This window comes from Lepisma saccharinum, chromosome 3, assembly GCF_977018435.1.
Source record: "Lepisma saccharinum chromosome 3, izLepSacc3.1, whole genome shotgun sequence".
In the NCBI taxonomy this organism is placed as follows: domain Eukaryota; kingdom Metazoa; phylum Arthropoda; class Insecta; order Zygentoma; family Lepismatidae; genus Lepisma; species Lepisma saccharinum.
The window spans coordinates 78,776,418-78,799,606 of NC_139231.1; the positions used below are offsets into that span (position 1 = coordinate 78,776,418).

Sequence of the window (23,189 nt, forward strand, 5' to 3'; positions counted from 1 at the left end):
CCAAATTCAAATTATTTCAATTAGGATGACAACAATATCCGGGTTTAGTTTTTTCTGTAGTAGGGTTGTGATAGTATGTTACACGTACTAGGAATATTTGCTAGGGTGACCATAATATTTTGACCCAAAAATGGGACATCCCAGTTTACCCCTCCCCCCCCTTTTTGAAAAGGCAGTTCGACCTAATTAAAATACATTTACATAGTTTCTGTTCCTTTTGATCAACTTTTGATGTTAGTTCTACTCTGAAGTTGAGGAATGCCAGAAGTATTTATCAGAAGAACCAATCTTCTTAAGAACAACTTTATTCTTCACCAACCGTTCATAAATCTCCCCACATATCTCATCCACAACAAGAGATTTGTCTTTGAGTTTGTGTCAAGATGCAGGATTTTAAAATATTGTTGCAGGTTCGTATTGAAATTACGTGTAAGCTACTTAGTCATGCTTATTCGTTGCTCTACAAATAACTGAAAACAGGCAAAGCAATTCATGACAGGAGCTAACTTAAACAATAAACTGCTGTCTGCTCGAAAATTCTCGACGAAAATGGAACATTTTGATTGCCATGATGCTAGTTTAAAAACTATATCAACTTCATAATTTTTTTTTTTTTTAAATGTGTCTCAAATTTTATTTGGTTTTCTAGCTAACTTCTAGACTTTTATAAAAATGGGACATATGGTCACCCTAGTATTTGCACTAACACTGATGTGGCATAGTCTATTAGTCATGAAGCAATATATTTTTAAAATAGACTTTGCAAATGTTCAAACAATTCATCCTTGCATTTTTACATAAGTTTGAGTGTGTGACATCACTCATGTCAATTACCACTGTGGCCATATGATCATATGATGTAATATATGAAGAGAGCATTCAAATTTTACAATTTCCAATTACGCACCAAAAACAGTCCTAGTTTTGAAGTGATCACTGCCGATATAGAATTTGTTGAATGTGCACATTGTCCCATTACTTACCTACACTACTTACAATTAAGAAATTCTGCAACATGGAATCGCAGTTTCTCAAAAAGTTCAAGTTTTTCTTTCCCAAGGCACTTCTTACAGGTCAGTTGGTCATATGTTAGAAAACGATGATCTTAGATGGAGTTTTTAATTAACACCAGCAATTCCACATCAGAGCTCTGAATTGTAAGAACTGTTCTATCTATATTTCTTGGTGTAAGAGTTAACTTGCAAGATGTTGGCATGACTTTAGAATGAAATAAAAAAAAATTCAAGCATTCTGAACTGTTTACTAGAAAAGTATACATAAGTAATTACTTGCTCATACATATAACCACATTTGAAACAACAAATCCTTCAAAATTTACACAATTTTATTATCATTCTTCTATCATAAGAAAGGGAAAATAACATTCACAAAATCAATTAGTACATTGCAGTCTCCACACAATGTATGTCATTTTTTTTCCCATTAATAACTGAAAAATTAATGTTACTTTCTTGAATAAAGTGTCCAGCCTTATTTCCTTTCTTGTTCTTTAAGTTTAAGGGGACAAAAATAAACATTTGCTACATGGAAATTAAAGAAAAAAAAAGAGAAGGATGTTTCACCACATGCCTATAGTTTGCTGATTTTCCACCAAGAACTATGACACTCAAAAAGGACTACTGAGTTCTTAACACACATTCTTCCATCTCTGAAAACAAGAAAAGAATCATGATACAGAATAATGATCTGGAGCACAAGGCAAATCTAATGCTATTTAAAAGTAGACAGCATAGTGTACTAACATTCTTTTTCTTATTTATTATCACTTTTTTGCCTCTTTAGGTTAACTGCGATGGTGAGGATGAATGATCATTAGATGGAACTGATGAAATAATGCTCACAAAGAAATATCCACAGCAAGACTCAAACCTGGGACCGTCAGTTGCGGCAAGATCATGGATCCAGCTCTACTCATATTGAAAGATGTATCTGAAGTACTTAACCCTACAAAAATCAGAAACACCAAAGCTAAGGCGTAGTTATTTTGATGACCTTACACTTTTGTTTTATAGGAAGTTTTATTGGCAATTAAAATTGACCAATAACATAAATTTGTTTCTTTAGTATTAGTAACAAGCCAATTTATGACACCATTTAACACCCATAGTTACATTTAAAACAGCAATTTGTTTCTTATTCTCCACATACTGCTTCGGAAGAATGGCTGCAAAACATTTTTACCATCTTCTTGTTCTTGCATGGAAAGAAGGTGCAGATATTGTGTTTCATTATTTCCTTAGCCTCTATTTCATCTGTAGGAGTACACACATATAATACTTTTTACCTTGGACAAACGTGGCATGCATGATAAGATGCGCATTGCAAAATGGTTCGTCATCCATGGCTTCATAAGTTCAGTGTGGAGTTCATTTTCAAACTAGGCCCCAGTTTGAAAACGATTCCAATATTGATGACATCTTTGTGTGTGTAAATCACAAAATTATTCACTAGAGCAGTGGTTCCCAAAGTGCATGCTGCGATGACCTGGGGCTGGCTTACAGGGGCACCACAAAATGTTCCAATATTTTCACTGAAATTACACTTACTTCAAAATGTATGTGCTTGTTTAGTATTTTTTATATGTAAAATGTCTCTGAAATTGAAATAGGCTATGTGTTTATTTTCTTTTTACTTAAGGAAAGCAACCTAACCACATTAACTGAGCATTGCAAGTGTTACATAGGACTACATTCTGACTTGGGCACCGTGGAAAAATCTTGAAACACTAAGGGCACTGCACATTTGAAAATCATATGCAAGTATATATGTAGTGAATTCATGTGATGCAAAACAGGTACATGCTAGGGATGGCCAGATCCGGATCCTAGCGGATCCGAAATCCGGATCCAGTTGGTTCCGGATCCTAAAATTTTTTGGATCCGGAATTTTCAGATCCGGATCCGGTACTTTCGGATCCGGATCCAGTACTTTCGGATCCGGATCCAGTACTTTCGGATCCGGATCCAGAATTTTCGGATCCGGATCCAGTGCTTTCGGATCCGGATCCAGAACTTTCGGATCCGGATCCAGTACTTTCGGATGCAGATCCAGAATTTTCGGATCCGGATCCAAAACTTTCGGATCCGGATCCGGTGCTTTTGGATCCGGATCTGTTTTGCCATTCCACATGCGCTTCTTGGAAAGTAACAATGTGCTTATAACATATTGTTACCTGCTAATATACATATACATATATAATATACATACACACACATATATATAGTGTGTGTGCGCGCGTGCGCGATTTGTAATTAATTAATACACTTACAAGGGAGGTCCAAGTCTCCCCCTCCGATTTCCATGAAACTTGCTGGGCCCAAATGAAGAAATACGTGTTTTTTTGTTTCGGCAAGAAATTTGTTCTAGGGGGCAACCACCTCTCAAATGTCAAGATGAGGACAAATTGAAGTGGGGATCTGACCCCTGTGTTCTCCTCCGATTTCCATGAAACGTGGCAGGTGTATAGTAGGGATGGTCAGATCCGGATCCAGAACTTTATTTTAATTTGTAGAACTGTAACTGTAGAACAATTGTATAATTTTTGTATAACATTTCTATCTTGTTATATGTGTTAAAGGTTTCATCCTGGAATGGAATTTCTCACATTTATGTGTGTTTTCATTCCCCCCCTCAAATGTCAAGATGAGGAGAAATTGAAGTGGGGATCTGACCCCGAAATATGGCATAGGAAGAAACAGGGGGCATACGGACTCTCTATACACCTGTCAAATTTCATGAGAATCGGAGGGGGACACAGGGGACAGATCATCCTCACGTCAATTTATCCTCATCGTGACATTTGAGGCGGGTTTTGCCCCCTAAAACAGTTTTTTAGCCGAAACAAAAAAAAAAAACACGTATTTCTTCTTTTGGGCCCCTCTATACACTTCGGACCCGGATCCGGATCCGAAATTTTTGGATCCGGATCCAGATCAGGAACTTTCGTATCCGGATCCAGATCCGAAACTTTCAGACCCGGATCCGGATCCATAACTTTCAGACCCAGATCCGGAACTTTCGGATCCGGATCCGTAAATTTTGGATCCGGATCAGTTTGGCCATCCCTAGTACATGCATGATGACTACATTACCATCCAGTAACCAGATGTTGAGCCAAAAAACTAATTCTTGAGTACAGATGACATAAAAGAAATGTAGTTGGTACATCTATTCATATCAACGAATCGGTGTAAATGCACATTTGTAAATAAATTTGTTCTGATGTCAGTAGTTGCAATTTTTAGCCTAGCGTCTCCCTAATTAATTCCTTAGTGCAGTTTCTGCATGATGTCAAAGTAAAAAGCACTACAATGTTATATGTTACAGTGCTCCCTCTCTGAAAAAAAAAAAAAAATGTGCCAACTGGTTCATAGTGGGTCAATACACAATTTCCACTAAACTGTGTGTCCAGTCTCAGACTATACTACTGTCAAGACGTCTGAAAGCTTGGAAAATATAATAACTACAAACTTACCTTTTTGCTTGAACTAGCAACACTGCTCCCACACCAGGGATTGAAATGCAGTGGTGAATATATATCTAAGCACCAAGTGGACTTGAAACGAACTTCTGCTGTCGGATGCACAAATATCACAGTGCAAATCACACCACATTGAAATATTTTCACACAGATAATGCTCACTATTTTTTTTTAACCACACCTGCACTTCCTCAAGCTTTCACCATATCATGTGGCTTCAGTTCATAAGTTACTAGCCAGACATGGAAGGATGTACACATCAACTGCAACCTTGATTTTTAACTTCTGATGACCTAAAATACAGGGTGATTATAAAGTCTCTATACAATTTAGTTATATCGTGACAAAATAAATTTCTTTTCCAGGTTACGCAGCCCCACCGCATCGATCAGGAGACTCAGTAGGGAGTTTGGTGTTCCCCAATCCACAAATTCCCCTGCTACAAATTGCAGAAATGTCCATACCACATGCAGGTTAGGTTGTGCATAAGATTGAAGCTGAAGACTATGTGGTTTAGCAAGGTATGTGCCACGACCTGCTAGAGGCAGCGAAATATGAGAATTTGATGCAGAATGTGTTGTTCAGTGACAAGATCATATTTCACACCTGTGGGACAAAATTGTCACTACATGCTCTGCAGGAGAGGCAATGGGATACACCCAAGGTGAATGTGTGTGTGGGTATAATGAAGTCTGCGGACCTTTCATGTCACAGAACGAACTGTTACTGGAAAAACATACCTCGATATGTTGGAACTGTATCTGGAGCCACTGTTGGTAGCTGATGGGATTATGGATACTGTTGTGTACCAACAGGATTGGGCACCACCCCATTTTGCCACCATTGTTCGGGATCACCTAAATGAAGTTTTCCCTCGTAGATGAATTGGTCATGCCTCGCAATGGATTTGGGGATGCCACTCACCCGACCTGACCCTCTTAGACATTTTTATCTGGGGGTTTATCAAGTAAAATGTGTGTGAGGTGAAGATCCAGAGCATTGCCCAGTTGAAACAAAGTATGGTACTATTATAGTATGGGGGTGACACCTATAAATCATATATTTCGCACTTTTTTACATTGCTAACGTACTATTTTGGAATGTGGAACATTTCCTAAGGTGAAATAATGCATTTCTAACTAAGATAATGTCTATTTCTTACATTTACGAGTACTTACTGTTACTTGTTATTTCGATTCTGTAACACATTATGGCAGGCGATAGCGTACTGGTTCAGGGCACGTTGTGTGAGTGTTTTGTAGATTTATGCAGTGTTGCAACCTCGTTCACCGGAAAATACCTACTTTCGTGGCTGGATTTGAAATTATGCTAATACCTCACAAACCATTGACGTTAGCCCCACAAACCATTCATGTTAGCCCCAAAAACCATTTTCCATAAGGTTAGGTTAGGTTAAGTTAGGCAAGCATAGTTAAAAAAAAAATACTCGACACATCTGTTCTAGTGAAAACACGGTGAGTTTGAAACACTGACTACGAGGTTAGGTCATCTAACACACCGAACATTGTGTTCTCGTGCAGAAAGCAAATGGCGGCAGCAGAAACAGCATGTCGGACAGAAATTTTTCGCAGAAAACAACATGTATTCGCATTAAAATGGATCAAAACTACATTCACGAACTTCCACAACGCTACAGAAAATGATTCCCGTAAGTACTTTCTCCTGTAAATTTGAAGAAATCTGTCACCCCTATACTATCGGGTGTCCCACTTAAAAGTGGTACGACTCACTGACTGCTTTTCATACTAGTTGAATTGTTTTTTCATATGTAAATACTGCAGTTTCAAGACATGTGTCATCATATAATTACATTTTTCACATTTTATGTTAGGTTAGGTACACTTACTGTGTAAAACTGTCTGGTTTATAACAAATGCTGAAAGTGCCATCCACCAGCATCCAGGCATCGCTGTGCTCGCAGTAAAATGTTCTGAGAAACACGTCGTAATTCTTCAGGGGAGATGTTATTTATCTCGTTTGTGATGTTCTCTTTCAGTTGGTCTATCGTATGAGGGTTATTAGCGTACACTTTTCCTTTCAGAGCTCCCCATAAATAAAAATCACAAGATGTTAAGTCCGGCGATCGCGGAGGCCAAAGGTTTTTGCTGACAAGCCTGTTTTCGGGAAACACTTCACTTATACGGGTCATACTTTGGTTGGAGGTGTGAGCAGTGGCACCATCTTGTTGAAAGACGCCGTGTCTTTTTTTCATTTTCTGTTAACTGTGCATAGAACGACTCAAATATCTGCAGATATCTTTCGCTGTTGATAGTCTCTTCAAATAAAATTGGTCCGATAATGCGTGTTCCCGACACTGCACACCAAATGCCTATCTTCTCTGGGTGAAGAGGTTCCTCATGCACGACGTGTGGGTTATCCTGTGACCAAAATCTACAATTCTGTGAGTTGATGTAACCAGAAAGATGCAACCAAGCTTTATTTGTCATGAAGAAGAGCATAGGATCCAAGTAACCATCAGCAATCGAAGATAACATCCAGTTGCAATAAGTAACTCATTTAGCTTTGTCTGGTTCTTTCAATTCATGCACTACGGTCACACGAAATGGTCGGAAATTGAGATCTTTTAGTACATGATGGCATGTTGTGCGGGATACACCAACTTGTTGAGATAATCTTCGTATCGATTTCTTGGGGCTTCTCAATATGTTACTGCGAATTCTGTCCATTACCACCGGGGTCTTCACTGTGGGACGCTTCTTCTTCAAAACATTAGTAACGGATCCTGTAGTCCTCCATTTGTTATAGATCTTTTGAATTGCATTGGTTGTGGGAGGCTTCATACCGACGTATTTCGCCACAAACATTTCTTTAGTCTCTTTAATTGACCCTGTCTTTATGTAAAATTAAACAATATCTATCTGGTGTTCAATTGCAAACTGCACCATTTCTCCGCAAACTTTTGCACAACAATCTCCGCAAACAATCATTTTTAAACTGTCGAACGCAACTCAACAATTACGTGTGACTTCAAGTAATGCGATATTTCAGTGTAGGCAACTACATTAATCTGATTCCACCCATTTATTTGTGAACGCCAGAATGAATGTTACCCAAAGTATTAAAACCGGAGTTGCTGAGATTACACCAGCTATGTTAGAGAAGGTGTTTCAGGCTGTGGTGGATTGCTGGCATCTATGCCTAGACTTGAGTGGTGGTCCCATGGAATTATATTGATTTTGTGTCCTACTGTGATATATCCTGTACATGCAGAAATGTATACTAACTTTATAATCACCCAATACAGCAATATACCTTCTATCATGTCAGCCTACTGCAATTGTGAAAGAGCACTGTTGCATCCATGCACAGACTGCGGAGCAGTACTGGAGCATTGTATAAGGGTTGGAAAGGATGCTTTTTCAATCACATTCGTGCAGCATGCTAGAAGGAGGCTCTAAAAGGACAGAAGCTCTCATTGGCCTCCACAAGTCCAAGCGATTTGCAGAAGCCACACAATGTGGTGAGAACTTGAAGTAAAGTCATGCACCAAAAACATTGTGAACATTACCCATATTACATTGTCCGTCGTTAATTTCATGTTTCTCTCTTACTCTGTTTTTAGTGAATTGAATCATGTAATTGTTGGTGCAGAGATTTTCAACTACTCATTGCTAATGACTTCCATGTTGATTTCAAATTTCACTCAAATCTTATGAATGCTTTCTTGTTCCTCTCGTAAAATATCTAAAAATCATTCAACACAAAAGTAGTTGAAACCTAACTAGGTCTGGTACACACTAGTTCATTCTGGATTTCCCAGAACTTTTTCAAGCTACACCAAGATATACATACAATAACACAACCTCACATGGCTAGTCACTCAACACTTCTGAGGGTGTATGTCTTGGTGTAGCTTGAAAAAGTTCTGGGAAACCAGAATGAAACGTCGCAGATAAAATAAAATAAAAACCACTAAAAGTAACTGTGTTAGATTATTTTGCACGCATACTGTGCTGTACGTAATAAAATGTATGTACTGTAAGTATATGTATCAAAAAAACTTTATTCCGGTTTAACACTTCGGTCCCATGAAATTTGGTTAAATGGTACTGTAGTGTACCATAGTTATTATCAAAACACCTCATAACATTTTAACATGTTTTAAGTAGCAACTAAATTAGGATAACAAGCAACTTACCATCACAGAACATAGAAGTGTTCCTCATCAACATCATCAAGGAATAGTGCAGCGAACACATCATTGTAGAAGTCTGGATAATATTCACAAGCTCTCTGGCAATCAGGTGTCCAATTCAATTCCAGGAGTTTTGGCTGCATCACTTTTCCTTCTTCACTCTCTCTCCATGCCAACATCAAGTCAACAGCATAAAGGGCTCTTGACTGTGAATTATGTGCTATTCCATAAGGTGGTTCCTTGCACACTGCTCCTTCCAACATGGAACGAAACATTCCAAAAATGTTCTGCTCAATACCCTTCCAAGAATACGAGGGATATTGCTGTTCAAACTGTCGTATAAAATCTGCACAGAACATCTGACAAAGATCAGTATCCTTATAATTCATGACCGTAAAGTGCTTTTCATAGTCGTCGAAATCACTCAGCTCAAAAGGCTTGTTAGCAAATCTAAGCCAGAATCTTTTGTATGCATATGCTGTCAAAGGTTTGACACTTCTTAGCAAAATGACATACCGGATGTCAAATTTCACTTCACCATGCTCTGGCCTATGAAAGAGAACTGGATTCTCAACATATTTTTGTGCTATTTTTGGACCAGTGAATGGTAATCTCATTATATAGCTCAAGTTGTTTGTTATATGCATGTCAAGACCTCTTGCTAAGTTCCATGGCTTGATTATCCAGTGATTATTCAAACCCAACCTTTCTCTGTTCTGAAAGTAACTGACAAATTTTACTAGCTCAGTTTGTAAATTGTAGGTTGTTGGCAACCATAATGGAGAAGTTTCCAGGCTTTCAGAGTGACACCGACCTGCATCTTCATTTGCCTTTCTTCGGCACACTATACACAGCAAGTCCTTGACAGTTATAACATGTTCATATGGAAACTGGTTGATGAATTTATTGGGAGCAGTTTCACATAATTCTTTATATTCCTTGAAGTGGCTAGTGTACCACAAAATGTCTGCCTCATCCTCTGCTGAAGTAATTTGGAATCGTGAATCATTCAAATAATGATTAATGTAAGTATAATCTGAAAATACTTTCAGTTCTTTCTTTCCATATGCTTCTAAAGCAACTCTTTCATTTAAACTTGGAAGAGATTCATTCACTCTACTTTGTATGAACAACTCTTCACCTGGTTCTTCTTGCTTGTAAGTTTCTTCTAAAAATGATGTGGGAAACCATGGAAGCAGCAATGCTCTTCTCTCGGATTGATGTTTCACTGGTCCTTCTACATAATCTCTAGTAATTTCACTCATATGTTCAACAGCTTTTATGGGGAAAAGTAAAGTGTATGTGATCTGTTCAGGAATATGCAGAAATGGCACAGTTCTAACATTTGGTTCATCAGAATGCTGTATTCGAGATCCAAACTCATCCATAATATACCACACTGGCAATTTGTTTTCAACTGATACTTCACCACCTACAGAATATGTCTGGCAATATTTCCACATTTTATCAATAACATCACTTATCAATGCAGCTCTCGATGATTCAGCTTCAGAAGATATATCCATAAGTTCTGTCATTCTCTCTAATAACCCAGGAATTTCATTTAAATGTCTTCTAGCCATATCTGACCGAAACGTCCAGGCATGATCAATGAGAAAGACATTTTGTGGGTCATCTGGTGATATACCATCTTCTAAAATTACTAAAACTTTCCAAGAATCACAGTTATTTTCATCTTCACTTTCAACGCGAAAAAGACTAAATGTACACCCAGCATCAAATATCAGCCTCTTCAACTTGGTATGCAAAACTTGCCAGAAATGTTCTGGAACACCTGCCGACTGTAACTGAGGTCTGTGGAAAGCAATGAATTTCTCAAAATCAGAAAGTCCATCAACATCCTCCATGGTTAATACTTTTATAAACTACACTGCACCCGTAAACACGAAATGTTACTAAAATCTTGATAGATAAAGTATTCTAATAACACAGCGAAAGTGCCACTATGCCCTAATTGTTGACTCGTAAAAATATTTATTAAACTTCTTCCACTGATAGCGCTTCTTCGGATCTCTTTTACTATTTGCTGGTGCAATATTTGGCATCAGCCCGGCTTTTTGGGCCATCGCTACCATCGTCCCCATACGTTTCTGCTGTCTCTTACATAATCCTGTCACACGGCGAGGCAGCATACACCCATCTGACCTTAAAAACTGGCTTAAAATTAAAACATCTGTATGCTTAATATCCAATCCAGTTCTGCAAACTGGACAAGCATCTTTGGTATGTGGTGTCTTCAGTAAGAAGGGCTCGCGTGGCGATAAGACAGTGCATCCTTCGACTGTTAAGGTCTTCTCATCTTTGCTTTCACGAATTTCCTTCAACAAATTTGTGTTTGTCATATGCACATTTCTATTATGAGGAGTATAACCGCACAACAAACCTCGAACAGGTAAACGCAATAAGTTTGTAAACATAAATGCAAATCCACGAGAACCTTCTCTGGAAAGAAGTGCACACATGTTTCTTTCACAGATAATACCCATCTCCTTCCTCTTCTTCTGTGTGGGTATACTGACTGCACGCATCTCAACCACCTTTCTTACTCACGCCCCACCCACTTCGTCTGCTGACGTCAGGAAAATAACGTACATTTATGCTAAGAGAACTAAATCCAACAAGCCAACTATGTGGTTAAAAATTAAGGATACTTGACAAACACTTTATCAACCTGACGTGAGAACACGAAGGGCGGGGTGGGCTTGACCAGGAAGGTGATTGCTTTCCGTGCGATCAGTTATACCCTTGTGGTTGCATATAATCTGTGATATAAATATTTGTGTTTGTGAGTAAAGTACGGCGCTGTAGTGCAAAGTGTATCTCGTTCGTTAATGTTCTTCACATAAATCAAAGCTTTTGTGGGGTAAGCTTTTTTGGCCCTAGTTCCTTTTGTTTTATTGCGATTTCATCATGCTCCGAATGCAATTTTAAGATGGTTCGATTTCCATTTACTTCTGTAACACACACTACGGAGTTTTAGCGATTACTTAAGATTGGTAACAGTATGGTATAGGGAAAACACATTTCTTCAAATTTACAGGAGAAACTATTTACGGAACTGAGTTTCTGTAGACTTTTGAAAGCTCGTGGAAGTCTTTTCTCCCTTCGTTCAACTTATTCGGCCGGTAAATCATGTATTTTTCGACATTAATGTCTCCGATGCACAAAAGCTCTTGCCTCCATTACGTTCGACTACGTGAACCAAATGGGTAAGAATTTACGGTACTAGTTTACTATCTTTCGGACAGATTTCTTCATTTCTACAGAACAAACTACTTGCCGTAATAAGTTCCTGTAGTATTGTCTAACATCTGGAAGGTGTTTTGTGTGATGTGGGAATGTTTCATAGCGGAAATTCAACCATTGTCGCATAGCCCCACAAACCATTTCCGGTAAGGTTAGGTTAGGTAGGGTCACAATAGGTTACAATAGTTAAAAATTGGTTTCGAAAAAAAATATGCGTAGCCCCACACACCATTCTCGCATAGCCCCACGAACCATTGACACATAGCCCTACAAACCATTTGCGGAAACGTACGTTCTTCAGTTACAAAAACACTTTTTTAAAAAAAAAATTGATCAAAAAAACGTGAATACACGTTAAAAAATGATCAGCGAAGCAGATAGGTAAGTACAAATGTCAAAAATTGACGAAACTCAGAAGTTATAGGTGTCCGAAGGATAGTAAACATTTACCATCTGTTGTAAAAAACTGGGGGTCACGTCTGGAAATCGTACATTTTGATGAAAAATTGTTCGTTAGCGCCAAAAACCATCCACGGGTAGCTCCACAAACCATTGACGTTAGCCCCAAAAACCATCCACGGGTAGCCCCACAAACCATCCACGAGTAGCCCCACGAACCATTCACAGGAGGTTAGGTTAGGTTCCATTAGCACTCATTTCACCCCTAAATTCATCGAAAAAATAGGGATCATACTAGAATTGAACATCATAAATCATTTTCTTGTAAAATAACGGCGTGGTTGGACACAATGACAGGAGGTTACATTTTTGTTCGTAAAACTACGCATATACACCTATATATATATAAAAAATTCAATCGGCTTTTTTTCAAATTTTCAGACGTGACCCCCGGTTTTTTTCAACAGATTTGTGATTAGGAGGTCAAAATTAGTTATTATTATTATTAGACATTCTTGAATAAAGTCAAACGAACGTCACAATTCTTGCTCTTACACTACTTCCTGATCATTGACACACTGAACTTTGCATCATAAAGGGCTACAACATAACCTTCCCAAAAGCAACTCAGTTTTGGCAGCATTTTCGGCCCAGCCAGAAAACTCAAACGCTTGGAAAAGTTATACAACGTACTTCTCCCAAAAGTGGCTCAGTTTTGGGCGGGATTTTCGGCCCAGTGAGAAAACACTACCACTCTTTTACAGATCACACACTACACTGACAAACATGCCCGACCAAGCTTGGGTGAGTTAATTCTGAGTGCAGAGGGAAGGAATCGCATTTGGTCACATATACGCTGAACAGCCTCTGTAACATAGAAAAATAAACTCTAGTACACAATCCAACACCTGCCATCTGGAATCACATTGCGATGTTTCTTCTTGTGTTACGCATGCTATTTATTTATTAATTTTATTTTACTTTTCTTTCCAAATTAATGCCATTTTGTGACTGCATATTACTCCACAAATATAACTGTTTCCATCAGTTCCCGTACCGCCTTTCATGACAAACAAATCTACACAATATATATTCCAAAAACTAAGTAAGCCACATTACTTTCATAAGAAAATTAGGAGCAATACTGATTACACTGCCATCTATGTTGTCATCTGTCTCAGGAACTAGTTTCTTGGGTCATTTTCCACACTACGTATTCAAGGCGCTGTACTTCTGTGCTGTGAATCGTTTGAATTTTGCTGCTGCGACATGTCCATTCCTGCTGCGTAATTCCATGTCAAATCAACCAAGAAAATATAATTGGAATTTGATGTCATGGATTTGACTAATATTTGGTATACACGTTTCTTATCATCTGAAATACAGAAAATATATTTTTTTTTATTTTTCATGTTGCCAGTTTTTGAGTTATTGAAATTTGAAAATTGACAAAATTGCCCAAGACCTGCTCACCACTGAAACTTAAAATACAATTTGCAAGAGACCTGTTTCAACTACAGGGCTGGGCATGGTCTCATTTTAAAGCTTATAAAGAGGGCTTTCATTTGATATACAACATGCTTGGTTTTTTGCGAAAAACAAATTTTGAAAGGTTTTTTTTTTTCAAAATTTTATTTTACAATTTCCAAAAAACGAAATTTTCAAAAAAATTACACATATTGGTACACATCTACTGAACGTTCAGTCAAAATTTCAAGGTGGTATCTCTTTGGTATCATATGAAAAGTGAATTCGTTTCAAGACCATGCGATGATTTAAGTTAACATATTTTACATACCTCACCACATTATAAATAGGAGAAGTGTACATAGAAAGAAACTGCTTAGTGATACAGAAAGTCTTTCTTTGATAGAATGTATGATGCTTGTACCATCTCCTCTTGCTTCAGCTGGTATGTTCTACCGGTGGCTGTTACAGGGTCCACTTTGCAAAGGACTGCGTGTCTTGGGAATTTAAGAACATCTGGTTGCCTTGGATAACTAAATGACTGTGCTGGACCACAAGGATCCAAGAAAGACACCTGCACTTCATGTTCTACATCATCTTTCGAAACTACACATCCCACCAATCAATTGGCATCATACGCACACACTACAAAACGTTGATGTGTTCAAAGAGTACATTTTCAACATCTGCATTAACTTTTAACACAATATACCAAAGTTTTTTCAGATGCAGAAAACACTTTAGTCTCCACTTTTTCTGTGCTTACTGGTATGAATGGATGAAACCTCTGAATCCCTGTTACAGCTTCACCAAACCGTGTCTGTAAAAGTCTCTCTTCTTCCAAATATTCGTCATTTGTCACATGACTTACTTGACTTAATTCCTGTTGTTCCCTGTGGAACATAGGGCATCAACAAAGCATCTCCACCTGGTCCTACTGACGGCAATTCTCTTCACTGCATTCCAGCTCTTTCCTTCCTCCAAGGCCTCAGCGTGAACAGATCTTCGCCACGTCTGTCTAGGCCTCCCTCTTTTCCTTCTTCCCTGCGGGTTCCAGTCTAGTGCCTCTCTCTCGACAGCCTCATTTTCCTTCCTCAACGTATGCCCTATCCAATTCCATTTTCGCCGCTTTATTTGTATGGACACCTCGGTTTCTCCAGATTTTCTCCAAAGTTCTTGGTTTTGAATCACTTCTGGCCAAAAGATATTCAAAATTTTTCTCAGGCAGCGATTGATGAAGGTCTGTAATTTAGAGGTAATCGTTTTTGTTACTTTCCATGTCTCAGACCCATACAACAGTACAGACTTAACATTACTTCGAAAAATACGAAGTTTGGTCTTCATAGATATCTTCTTGTTTTTCCATACTGGATAGAGCCTCACAAAGGTGCCATTTGCTTTTTGGATTCGTTGAGAAACATCCTGTGCCGCCCCTCCGTCTTTTGCCACCACACTACCCAGGTAAGTAAAGCTATCCACATTTTCAATAATCTCTTCACCAATATTAAACGGGTCTGTTTTTGTGGAGTTAATCCTCAGTGCCTTGGTCTTCTTGGAGTTAATCACAAGTCCTGCTTTTTTTGCACTTTCTATCAGATCTGCTAGTTTTGTTTGCATATCACCATGTGCTTCAGATAAGAAGCACAAATCGTCTGCAAAATCAAGGTCTTCTAGTCTGTTATTCAATCCCCATTGGATACCACGTCTTTTCCCTCCTATTACATTTCGCATCACTGCATCGATCACGATCAGGAACATTGTAGGTGATAATATACAACCTTGCCTCACTCCAGACTGCACATCTATTGGTTCAGATACACGGCCTTCATGTATAACTCTACATGTATAATCACGATAAGTTTCTCGGATAAGATCAAGAATTTTTGTGGGCACTCCATATCGTTTCACTTCCTTCCACATTGCATTTCTGTTGACCGAGTCAAATGCTTTCTCGAAGTCAACGAAAACTGTATAGAGACGAGATGACCATTCTATACATTGTTCCAAAATTATCCGCAAGGTGTTAATTTGATCGATACAGGAGCGATTTGGTCGAAACCCTGCCTGTTCTCTTCTGAGTCTCAAGTTAACATGCTCCTTAATTCTGTTTAGGATAACTCTAGTGAAGATCTTACTCGGAATGGACAGAAGTGCTATACCTCTCCAGTTGTCACACTTTGATGTATCCCCTTTTTTCGGTAGCTTCACCAACAGGCCACTCCTCCAGTCCTTAGGCATCACTCCCTCTATCCATATCTTCTCAAATAAGGGCTGCAACATATTTGCTGTGGTGTTTATATCACTTTTCAGCACTTCCGGTGGTATGTTGTCGACACCAGCTGCTTTACAATTACGTACCTCTCTCAGAGCCTGTTTAATCTCTCCTACTGTTGGAACATCCGTCCTAATTCTTACACTGGGGCCAATATCACCATCATTATCATCTTCCTCTTCCCCCTGGTCTATCTGAGCATCCACAGAGCGATTAAGGGTTGCAGAGAAGTGCTCCTTCCAACGTTTCAGTTGGTCCTCAGTATTCGTAAGGAGGGTACCATCTTTACTTCTCACTGGTCGATTTCTCTGCATCTGTTTCCTTGACAGAACTTTTGTGATGTTGTATAGTTCTTTAAGATTCCTCTTTTTTGCTGCTTCCTCCGCCTGCTGACACAGATTGTCTACCCAATTTCTTTGATCCCTACGAACACTACTCTTTACTTCTCGATCCTTCTCTGTATACTTTGTTTGCAATTCTGCCTTCCTTGCCCTTGTCCTGCTTGAGTTCATTGCCTCCTTAATTACTTTTCGCTCATTAATCCTTTCCCAGGTCTGCAGAGACATCCAATCTTTTTTCCTCCTATCCTTGAAGCCCAGAACCTTTTCACTTACTTCTGTGAAGGCAGATCGAATTTTTGTCCATTCTCTTTCAATTGTTTCATTCTGCTCACTTTCATCGGTCAATACTTGGAACCGATTTCTCAGTTCAATCCTGAAGGTTTCCTGGAGATTCTTATCCTTCAATTTACTAACATCATACCGCTTCCTTGTCTGTTCCATTCTCTTCTTCTGAGCTTGAATTTTCATTTTAAAGTTAGCCACTACCAAATGATGATCACTCCCAATGTCTGCACCTCTCTTGTTTCTTACATCCTGTAGCGAACGTCTCCACCTCCGTCCAATTGCCACGTGGTCTATCTGGTTTTCTGTTCTATGGTCTGGTGATACCCACGTTACCTTATGGCATTTCTTGTGAGGAAATATAGTACCACCAATAACTAATTCATGGCTAGCACAAAAGTCCACAAAAAGTTGTCCATTCTCATTTCGGTCTCCTAAACCATGTTTACCCATCACATGCTCAAGGCCTTCGTTGTCATGCCCAAGCTTTGCGTTTAAATCTCCTCCAATTATTATGATATCCTTCCTTTTTTGCTTCTTTATTGTTTCATTGAGCTGCCTATAAAACTCTTGTTTCTCTTCAGGCTCTGCTACTTCTGTGGGTGCATAACACTGGATCATAACGATGTTTCTGATATTGGTTTTGAAATGTGCCACAATTATCCTCGCAGACACTGGATACCATTGAATAAGGCTCCTTTTTGCTTCCTTGTCCATCAATATACCCACACCATCACGGCTCACACCTTCACCCTCAGGTCTTCCAGAATATATGAATGTAACTCCTTCATGGGTATTTACCTCTCCAAACTCTGGCCATCTGACTTCACTTATACCTAGGATGCTCAGACAATAGCTCTTCATGCAGGCCACTGCCTGCCGTAGTTTTCCACTCTCCCGCAGGGTTCTTACATTCCATATTCCAATTCTCGTTGTCCTTTTCAGGCCAAATGTCGTCGTCTTAGAATCAGTTCGGCTTCCTCTTGTTGATGTTTCTTTAATAGTGTGATTTAAAGTGTGCGGGTTATTGGCCCACAGCACCCGATCTTGGTGATGGGGCTGCCACCTGAGCCTCCAAGCAGGCTAATTTTCTGTCGGGGTATTTTCCCCTAGTCTTTTAGGATCCCTCCTCCACAAGACAGTGGCTTTTTCTCATATTTATACTCGATGAGAATGAGTGCCTCTTCCGCCAGCTATGCCGTTCCAAAGGTCTCCTTCTCCGCCATAGTTGCCGTTGAGGTCTTCACCGTAACCCTGGCAAGGGGCCCTTACAAGGTACTACCAGCCGGTGCCAGCTGGCCCAAGGTTTTTTAAAAAGAGGTGTTACTCCTCCTGATTCCTGGTTCTTCCGCCTCCTTTGCCGTTGAGATGACCATCCATCTTCTTCCGCCATTGGAGCCGTTGACCAGTAGGTTGCTTCTTAGTCTGACTCTTTACCACTAGCCTGCCCAGCATGGGAGACCCTACCAGTAGCTATGCTACCGCTGATATAGCCTAGTGTCACATAATAGAATGTTATTGAAGGAATGTTCTCCTTTCCCCACTCAAATAGCTGGAGTGGTGTCATGATTTGGTTTAAAAGAGGATTCTGGAGACTAGCTTTGGGTGCCAGCCTCTTTACTGTCCCTCCAACACCATCACACACTCCCTTACCATGTGCTGTTGCATAAAAATGCCACTCGGCCATTGAAATCTCTATGATGGTTGCACAAATTTGCAAAGTTTTTGCGGTTCTTATATTGCGCTGCTGAACCATCAGAGAAGTACGTAATATACTTTCTGTAAATTTGGCAGACAATCAATTTTCAAGAAATCTAAAAGCTTTCTTTGGAAAACATGGACATGTTTTGAATCAAGTAGTCTGAAATGAAGACATATGATAGGGTTCGGGGTGAAGGACTTGGTAATGTGGATTAATAACCAGACGGTAGACAATTAACATATTTAATATTCACTGGACGTTATGTCCGAAACATACAAAATACATTGAACCCATGATATCAAGCATTACACAGAATATATCTGCTTGTGATTTTTCTTCTTCTTGGCCGTGAAGACCAAGCCTTGTAGCCATATCTGGACCGTATCATCCCTCCAGGTGTCCCATAAAAAAAAAAAAAAAAATCAGATATGCTGATGACCGTATCGATCTGGTGGGCGGCGAACCCTGGTAGACCTTCTCGGAGATGAGTGAGGTGTGCTAGGACCTGGTCCTGGGTATCCGGCTCTGCCTGGGGTAGGTTCTGGTACTGTTCCACCGGGGTTGGCTGAATTTCTATTTGGTATTGTAACGTTGAAGTCGTCGTCATCTGTAGTGTCACGTGAAACACGTCTCTTCAACCACCTGGGATGTACCACTCTTTTGATTCCATCTTCCAACATTATCTCGTAGAGGATGCTATCCCCAATTCGACGAATGACAACTCCTGGGATGTAATTTGGAGTACCGTGCTTAGGTGATTGAACCCAAACTGCTGAGTTGATGGCGAAAGTACCATATTTCGACGAAGAGTCGTTCCGAAACTTTGCTGACTTCCTCGGCTTGAACGGAGATTCACTCGACAGAGGCACATTGTTTGGTTCCCACCAAAATCTGGGTTGGTGTTTCAAGACCGAAAGTGCTGGTAGGCTTCCTTTTCCACCCAGTCGCGTGTTCCGAAGGATGAAAAGAAGGTTGGCGATCCCCATATCAAGTTCAAGCGTGCTCAGATTGGGTTTGTCAGTTATAAGCTTGACCAGAGCGGTTTTGACAGTACGAACGTATCGTTCGGCTAACCCGTTGCTAGGGCTGTGATAAGGCGGTGAAGTAACATGTTTGATGCCATTCTTAAGACAGAAGTTACGAAATTCGAGAGAAGTGAACGTTGGGCCGTTGTCGGATACGATAGTATTTGGTAACCCTAGCGTGGCGCAAGATTGCATAAGCCAGCGGATCGTTTCCTTTGAGTCCAATGTGTGTACAGGCCATACTTCTGTCCACTTGCTGAAGGCGTCTACTATCAGTAGGAACTTACGCCCTGCAAAGAAAAAGTGGTCTATATGCCATCTCTCGTTCACGTACGAAGCGAGAGGCCATGAAGAATCGGGTCCGTTGCGGACCTTAGGAGCATTAGCTCGGCATGTATTGCAGCTCGCTACAAAATCCGTAATCTCTGCTGACATGCCTGGCCACCAAAATCTGGATAGACACAACTCTTTCATACGAGTTGAGCCTATGTGTCCATCGTGTAAAGCTCTAAGAACTTCATTCCGTTTAACTGTGGGAATGATAAGTCTACCCGACCACATGAGCGTTCCCTGCTCGTACGTAAGGTGAGCTCTTCTTTCGAAGAACGGTGCGAGCTTCTTTCGTTCAGTAGACGTGTTGAGTTGATCTGGCCAACCATTTACTACACAGGACACAACTAATGAGAGCAGTGGGTCTTCTGAAGTGGCGTTCTGTATTGCGTCTCGAGAAAGAGGAGTTACAGCGTCTTCAATGGACCCGAAATATGCATGAAGTTCTTCTTCTCCAGCTGGTATTGTGTCACGTGTTTGCGTAGGCAACCTGCTTAGCATGTCAGCTACTTCTACCTTGCTGGAATGAATTATATTATATTGGTATGAAGATAAAAGTAGAGCCCATCTCATCAATCTATTGGATGAATGTTTCGAAATGGCTCGATCCGGAGAAAAGATAAACTTTACAGCACGTGCGTCTGTAACAATCTCGAACTTGGATCCGAGTAAAAATTTGTGAAATCGCTTGATTCCGTGAACTATGGCTAGAGCTTCTCTCTCTACCTGGGAGTATCTCCGCTCCGTCTCACTGAAGGTGGTAGAAGAGCAGGCGATGGTCTGTAAACCGCTATCAACTCGATGACACAATTGTGCGCCACAGCCGAAAGGAGAGCCATCAGTGATAAGTACAACTGGCTTCGTTGGGTCGAAAGGCACAATAGGATTTACCTGTCGAAGTTCCGCCATGATGCTGTCGAACTCGTGTTGACAGTTATCGTCCCAGTTCCAAGAGACGTTTTTCTTGAGTAAAGAAAGCAAAAAGTGAAGTTTCGAAGCTAAGTTGGGTACAAACTTTCGATGAAAGTTGATCATCCCGATGAAGGAACGTAATTGTGATTTGTCTTGAGGGGGTGGAGAATTTAGGATGGCCTCCAAGTTCTTGTCTGACGGCCGTATACCATTGATGTCAATCTTGTATCCTAGGTACTCGATAGATGAGGTTAGGAATTGGCTTTTGCTGGCGCTCGCTTTGACATTGTGTTTGGCCAGACGATTCAGGACATCACACGTGTGTGTGAAGCATTCTTGCAAAGTTTCACCTCCGATGATGACGTCATCAAAGTAGAAGGAAACTCCGGGAATGTCATCTAGTATCTTCGCTAGGACCATTTGAAACAGATCTCCACTTATGTTTATGCCAAAAGGTAGTCTGTGAGGTTTATATAAGCCCCAAGGTGTGTTGACGACAGTGATGCGTTTGGCAGCTTCAGAAAGTTCCAACTGTCCGTAAGCCATTTGAAGGTCAATTACCGTAAAGTATTTACACCTGGTCAACTTAGAGAAAATATCCTCGACTCTAGCAATGGGAAACTTGACGTTTTCAGTCATTTTATTCACCGTTCCTGAGAAGTCAGTGCAGAGACGAAGTGAGCCATCTTTCTTGGTAACAACGACAAGTGGTGAGGCCCAATCAGAATATTCGACCGGTTCCCATAACCCTACTTTCACTAGATTTTGAATAGAATCCTGAACACGGTCTCGAATACCGTAAGGAACTTCGTAATGTCTACGAAATATCGGTGCAGAGTTGGATCTCAGTGGTATATCGACCAAATAAGGTGCAATTGGCTTGGACAAATCACCATCAAAGATTTGCTCGTATCTAGAAGAAATTTCTCGCCTTAGGTCGTCGGCACCAGCGCTAGTAATAGTACCTTGTACTGTGTTAGTTGAAAGAACACTGGCTGTAACTAATAATCGCCTCCAAGATGGTTGAATAATGTCCAACCACGTACGACCGATCAATGGATATAAAAGTTTCTCCTGACAGAGAAAGACAGGTAAAGTATAATCTCTATTGTCTAAGTATAGTTTGACGGTTGTTTGTGCTGTAACACGTACATATCCTTCGTTTACACCTCGTAATCGTAGGCTAGAATTACATTTAACATAGTGTGGAAACAACTGGTCAAAATACTTCTCGTTGAAAAGTGTAACAGCAGACCCAGTATCTACTTCACATTTAACAATACACTTATTGATTTGGAGATTTATTATGAAGCTATCCGAACTGATTTGGTGTTCCAAAATGTGTTGAGTAGAAGTAACCAGAGTGGAATGATGACTGAGCGCATCAGTGTTGAGATGGTTGAAGCTGAACGTAGACAACTCATCGGATGTTGTGCTCCGTGAGGTTGAACTGGACGTTCTATTCATGGCTCTATCTTTCAGCTTCTTTCTGCATCGTATATTCCAATGGCCTTGTCGTTTGCAGTAGCTACAGATTGCGTTTCTTGCCGGGCATAGACCTTGTGAGTGATTCTTTGTGCAGTTGCCGCACTGGGAGTGAGGATTTTGCTTGGTAGCAGTTGAGTTCTGAGGTTGATTGTAGCTCTTCTGCCTCGTTTCGCCCGAGTGTGAACCCGTTGAAGAGTCTGTTTGACGATCTGGATTCATCCGCGTCAAATTTCTTGAGTTGGTGGCAAAAGTTACAGAATCTGCATTGTACTTATTCGAGAATAATTTAATTTCTCGTTCTAATAATTCACAATGTAAAGCAATTTCTTGACATTTAGCAAAGGAAAGATCACTTTCAGATAATAATCTTTTCCGAGTACTGTCAGATTGTACACCAACAAGAAATTGTTCAACAAGTGCCTCATCTAAATACTGCTCATACATACATTTGGCTGCTTGTTGTTTGATTCTCACTACGAATTGAGTAACTGATTCTCCTGAAGACTGAATACATTTTCGAAACTTGAACCTCTCTGTATACTTGTTTGTTTTGGGCCTGAAGTGCTGAACCATTTTGTCGTGAATGACAGCATATGTTAGATTACATGGCATTTCAGGAGCCGTAATATTGCGAAGAACTTGGAAAGCCTTAGGACCAATGACTGCTAATAGAACTGCTGCTTTTCTTTCATTTGCCACATTCTGTGCAAGGCAGAGTTGATCAAAACGCATGAAATAACTCTCGATATCTTCATTTTCTTCAGCAAATTCGCTGAATGTAATGTTGAGAGCCATGTTATCGAAACTTCAAATTACATTAAGTAATAGAAATAACTGGAAAATATAAAAGTTACGATGTGTAACTGAAACTTGCTTTTAGAAAATTAGCAAACTTAAACGTTACATGTAAGACCGTCTTGTTGATTTGCTACAGAAATCTTACTTGTTATAATCCCGTGCCGATATGATTAGAATCCTTCAAATCTTCTGTTCACTGTCCGCAGCGCCAAATTGATAGGGTTCGGG

The 23,189-nt window shown here is 40.0% G+C and overlaps 3 protein-coding genes across 4 annotated transcripts in view; 1 reads left to right on the plus strand and 2 right to left on the minus strand.

Annotated features, from left to right (window-relative positions):
- Positions 1-1,168: 1,168 nt before the first annotated feature.
- On the minus strand, positions 1,169-10,546 carry TTLL12 (Tubulin tyrosine ligase-like 12). Its single transcript, XM_083118873.1, has 2 exons — positions 8,682-10,546; positions 1,169-1,669 (listed from the first exon to the last, which is right to left on the minus strand). Exon 1 carries the CDS (start codon positions 10,544-10,546, stop codon positions 8,684-8,686), a length of 1,863 nt encoding a protein of 620 aa, XP_082974999.1. The 3' UTR covers positions 1,169-1,669; positions 8,682-8,683.
- A 96-nt stretch (positions 10,547-10,642) lies between these two features.
- On the minus strand, positions 10,643-11,183 carry mRpS18A (mitochondrial ribosomal protein S18A). Its single transcript, XM_083118874.1, has one exon. It carries the CDS (start codon positions 11,159-11,161, stop codon positions 10,643-10,645), a length of 519 nt encoding a protein of 172 aa, XP_082975000.1. The 5' UTR covers positions 11,162-11,183.
- A 253-nt stretch (positions 11,184-11,436) lies between these two features.
- LOC145985177 (uncharacterized) overlaps positions 11,437-23,189 on the plus strand; it is a 70,660-nt gene continuing 58,907 nt past the window's right edge. For both annotated transcript variants that reach the window (XM_083118875.1, XM_083118876.1), the window contains exon 1: positions 11,437-11,562. The gene's annotated coding sequence lies outside the window, so the exon portion shown is untranslated. The remainder of the gene's footprint in view (positions 11,563-23,189) is intronic.